The 4,481-nt window shown below is 35.4% G+C and overlaps 1 protein-coding gene across 1 annotated transcript; it reads left to right on the top strand.

The window, feature by feature from the left end:
* Window positions 1-477: 477 nt before the first annotated feature.
* Window positions 478-3,356, top strand: LOC147565028 (BTB/POZ and MATH domain-containing protein 3-like). The gene is made up of 4 exons (XM_086666332.1): window positions 478-1,028; window positions 1,446-1,800; window positions 2,570-2,816; window positions 2,943-3,356. The coding sequence occupies exons 1-4, from the start codon at window positions 658-660 to the stop codon at window positions 3,098-3,100; spliced, it is 1,131 nt and encodes a 376-aa protein (XP_086522458.1). The 5' UTR covers window positions 478-657; the 3' UTR covers window positions 3,101-3,356.
* Window positions 3,357-4,481: the final 1,125 nt, after the last annotated feature.

Below are 4,481 nucleotides of genomic sequence, written 5' to 3' on the forward strand. Positions count from 1 at the left end.
TTTCGCAGATTATGGGAAATGCTGGAACCCGCCCAAGTAGAGATGTTGAGGAGATGATTGGAGAAGATGGTTGCGATTTCAGCTTTGTCTGTGGTCCAACTGTTGTCAACATTCTTAATGAGTCTCGGGACCCAAAATAATTGTGGCTAACATGGAGATATGGTAAAAGGCATTTTTGGCAAGAAAAGCCAGTTCACTAACGTCTGACAGGAAAAAAAGCGAAAAAAATAAAGAGATGGTCAAATTAGAAGCTTATCATCTTTAACTTAAGGGGCCATTTTAGCAAGTTGGTCATCTTTAGGGGGCGAAAGTGGAATTAACCCAACAATATTTTAGATGTCGCCAACGGGAAAGCCTTATCCTGTTTCCCGCTCTTCCATATTTTCCTGACCTAACTCGTACATCTTTTTTATATCCGAAATTTGAGGTTAGGGTTTTTCTTTTGTACATAACTTCCACTTTCTTTCCAACAAAATCGGTTGATATCCAATTGTTTCTCTTCTTTTAAATTCTGTTGGTCCCATACGATGAAACACGCTTTGAGTTTCCCACAAGACTATTTATATACTAGGGTTTTAGGTTTCAATACATAGTTCTAAAAGAAGAAAAAAGAAGAAGAAGAAGAAGAAGAAGAAGAAAGACTTGATTAATATAAAGATGGGATCTTCTTTTTCTTGTTCAGTGTCAAATGGGTCTCAAGAATCTCCATCCAAGTCGATTAGTGAAACGGTTACAGGTTCTCATGAATACATTATAAAAGGGTATTCACTTCTAAAGAATATGCCTCCTCAGAAATTCATATCAAGTGATAAATTCCAAGTTGGAGGCCACGATTGGATGATAAGATTTTACCCAGCCGGTTCTGAAAACGAAGACAACCCGATGTATGCGTCGGTGTTTGTTGGGTTGGTAAGCGAGGTTGATGATACTGAGGCTATAGTTGAGTGCACACTGATAGATCAAAGTGGGAAGGGAAACCATAAAGTTAAAAGTTTTTATCATTCTTTCAACTGCAAATCGCCCATTCGGTATCATTTTCTCTGACAAACAACTTTTTTGAGATTTCTTGTTGTGGATTTGAGTCATGCGTTATGTTCTTAATGTTTTGTTATTTGTGGGTAGGAGTTATGTTTGTCATGTTTCACAAAAGTCTTATGCCCCATTCATAGTGTCATTCATGCCGAAGATTAAGTCTCTTTCATAGTTGTTTTGTTCTTGTCCGAACCAAATAAATATTTCTGTCTTATTACTCAAACATATTTCTTCCATTATCACAATTTTACTATCGCATAGCTTTTTTCATTAGGTTTTGGTTTTAGTTGCTATATTGAAAAACTCTACATTCTTATTTATTTGTTAGGGACTATCTTTGATAGTTGCAATGACCAATTAGGTTGACTAAATAATACAGTTTTCTATTGACGAATAATTTTTTTTTTTTTCAGGCTGCGTTTTAGGGGATTTTCAACTTTCATTGATAGGACAACTCTCAAAAATTCAGGTTATCTCAAGGATGATTGTCTTGTTATTAGCTGCACCGTTGGAGTAGTCAAACACCACACTCAAAAGCCTAAAACAGTTCAAATGCCTCCACTCCGTACGGGCCAGAGTCTCAAAGAGTTGATGGAATCAGGTATTGGTACTGATATTGCTTTTGAAGTTGGGGAAGAAATATTTAGAGCCCATAAAGTAGTACTTGCTGCTCAGTCACCAGTATTTCGAGCGCAATTCTTTGGACTAGTTGGAAATAAAGACATGCATAAGGTTTTAATAAAGGAGGTTGAACCCTCTGTCTTCAAGGTAATTTTCTTTTACCTTTTTGACAAACTTTGTTATGTTCACTATCTTCTGCTACAATATTCACTGATTAAATAACTAGCGTGTACCCGACTCTCCGTACCTTTTGGGTGGGTTCACATTCTAGCACACTCAATTCGACGTATCGGAATTTTCTGCCTCAATTAACCCAAAAATTCTATGTGAGTAGTTAACTACAAGATTTTCTTATTTAGACGGTTACGATTTTAGTTTTATGGAGAAATAATTTTCGAAGTTGGTGGTGTATACATTATATATGTATCAAAGAGAGCATATTTTAGTTTGAAACATAGTCCAAAACGTATTGCAACAGAGAATAGCATATCAAAGAGGTATACCCCTAGTGTACCCAATACTCGCGTACTGCATACCGGTACTGTACCGCATACCAGAGTGATCCTCATACCAGGTAATGTTAAAGTGGCTAGATTGTCCTCCACCGGAATGGACAATCTATCTCTTCGTCACTGGATACACAATTTGCTACCTTGGCAACATTAGATATACTGACGGCTTACCCCTTCAGCACAGTATTTCTAGTTATAGTATGTTTTGGACGGTTTAGTAGACAGTATTTACTCCCTATGATACATATAGAATGAGACATTCTATATTCCCATAAAACTTGGAAAGCAACCGAGGTTTATTGAAAAATCGTGTAGTTAAATACTCACTTAAGCACTTCAACTTGTAGATTTTTATGAAAAAAGTAGTCCGGTGAACATGACGAAATTTACATGTTGTATTGTAGGCCATGCTCTTATATATGTACTCGGACGAGCTTTCTCTTTCTGCTCCAACAAAAATGGCGCAAAATCTTTTAGTTGTTGCAGATCGGTATTGCTTGGATAGGTTGAAACTGTTATGTGAGTCAAGATTATGTGAAGAAGTTAGGACAAGCACAGTGGCAACGACACTAATATTAGCAGAAAAATACCATTGTTCTCAACTTAAAACTTTCTGTCTAAAATTTGTTGCTGAACCAGGTCATTTTGGAGGTGGGTTTCGTCTAGTGGAATCTAAGTAATGTTGATAAATGAAAAGATTAGCCTTCACATATCAAGTTTTGTTCAAATTAAGTATTTTAGTTTCTGTTTGTTAATTGCCGTATGTTTTATGTGCAGAGGTGATGAAATCGGAAGGATATGAATATTTGAAAGAGAGTTGGCCCTCATTGATGTCAGAGATTTTGCAGACAATTGAAGTGAGGTGTGTGGAATCAAACCAATTATTGAGGAAGTCTACAAACAAATTCTTTTGGGGGTGTTGGCTCCCACAATGATGGTCCATGGGTAATGTCAAAACAAAAATAATAGGCTCGCTGAAAGAGTCAGTCTATATAAAACTTTGATGTTTTGAACAATCTCTAGAAATAGAATGTAGATTAACATATAAACATCTCGCTTAAAATGTTAGTGTTCATGAATTTGATTTTCTTTTGTCCTAATTTTTGTTTCTTTTTCCCCAAGCTATTATTGTTACGAACTACCTGTAAAAGTAGCAAGTTTATGATTAATGAATAAGAAGTTTGGTTGGTATTCTTTGGAGTAGTGATTATGAGATTTTGAAGTTCAATACTTATTAAATTTTGTGATTTTTTCATCAACTATCCTTTTTTTCATCATTTGGGAATAACTAGTCTTGCCAAGTAAAGAGGACATAGTTGGAGTCAGGGGCGGATCCATGGGGGTGCGAGGGGGTGCGGCCGCACCCCGTGGATCCTCCCGAAAAAGAAATTTAGTAGTAGTAGACTTTTTTTTAATATATATGTAAGTACATATGAATATATAATTTCTAATGCAATAAGGTGACACAAGGAAATCCTTGGCTTAGTGGTTAAATTGTGGTTAAGTTGATGGCGGGATTGTGAGGACGCGGGTTCAAATTCTTTAGCAAGCATTTATAGTGTTTTTTTTCACATTTATGTGTCTAAGCCTATATATACCCAATTGTGTTTATAGATATCATCAAGTAGTAATTGGTTCAATGGTGAAGGCTTTAAATGGAGTGAGTTGGAGCGTTAGGTACATAGTTCGAGTCTCGTTGAACTATTTTTAAGTTTTAATATTTCAAGTTTTCACTTTCCTAAATTCCTATAAGGGTCCGTTAGAGGCAAAATCTAATAAAAAAATGGATTTTCGTTTGATTAGCCATTTATATGTAAAAATCGAGTTTGAGGGACAATCTAGTAAAAAAAATGAATTTTCCTTTGATTGGTCATTTGTATGTAAAAATCGAGTTCGTACGAGAAGAAAAGGTGTGAAATAGTCCAATTTTTTTGCCACCTTTTAGATGGTAAATTGAAAATACAAATCTTGGAAAACTTAAATTGAAGCTTGCTAAAATCGCTTAGAATCGATGGAATTGCTTGAAGATTGACGAAATCGATTGAATATCGACGAAATTGCTTGAAGATTTCGATAAAATCGCTTGAAAATTTACGAAATTGCTTGAAGATTGATGAAACCAGGAAGCAAATTGAACTCTCTCTCTCTCTGTATTTGCCTAATCTGTTAAAACCTTTATCTAAATCTGTTAGAATTAGAAGAATCCTTAATACATATGACCTTAAAATAGAAACAATACAGAGAGAGAGAACGAGAGAGGGACCTTGGAATGAGATGAAATTGGCAATGAGTCGATTATGAAAACATTTCAAAATA

This window comes from Eschscholzia californica, unplaced genomic scaffold (assembly GCF_041429995.1).
Source record: "Eschscholzia californica isolate CP2 unplaced genomic scaffold, dmEscCali1.0.p SCAF_1, whole genome shotgun sequence".
NCBI classification, from domain to species: Eukaryota; Viridiplantae; Streptophyta; class Magnoliopsida; order Ranunculales; family Papaveraceae; genus Eschscholzia; species Eschscholzia californica.

Bases quoted from the DNA above. Each gene is read 5' to 3' on its own strand.
- LOC147565028 (XM_086666332.1), top strand. From the start codon at position 658: ATGGGATCTTCTTTTTCTTGTTCAGTGTCAAATGGGTCTCAAGAATCT. The intron at 1,801-2,569 runs GTAATTTTCTTT...GTTGTATTGTAG, and splicing joins TTGAACCCTCTGTCTTCAAG to GCCATGCTCTTATATATGTA. The intron at 2,817-2,942 runs GTGGGTTTCGTC...TTTTATGTGCAG, and splicing joins TGAACCAGGTCATTTTGGAG to AGGTGATGAAATCGGAAGGA.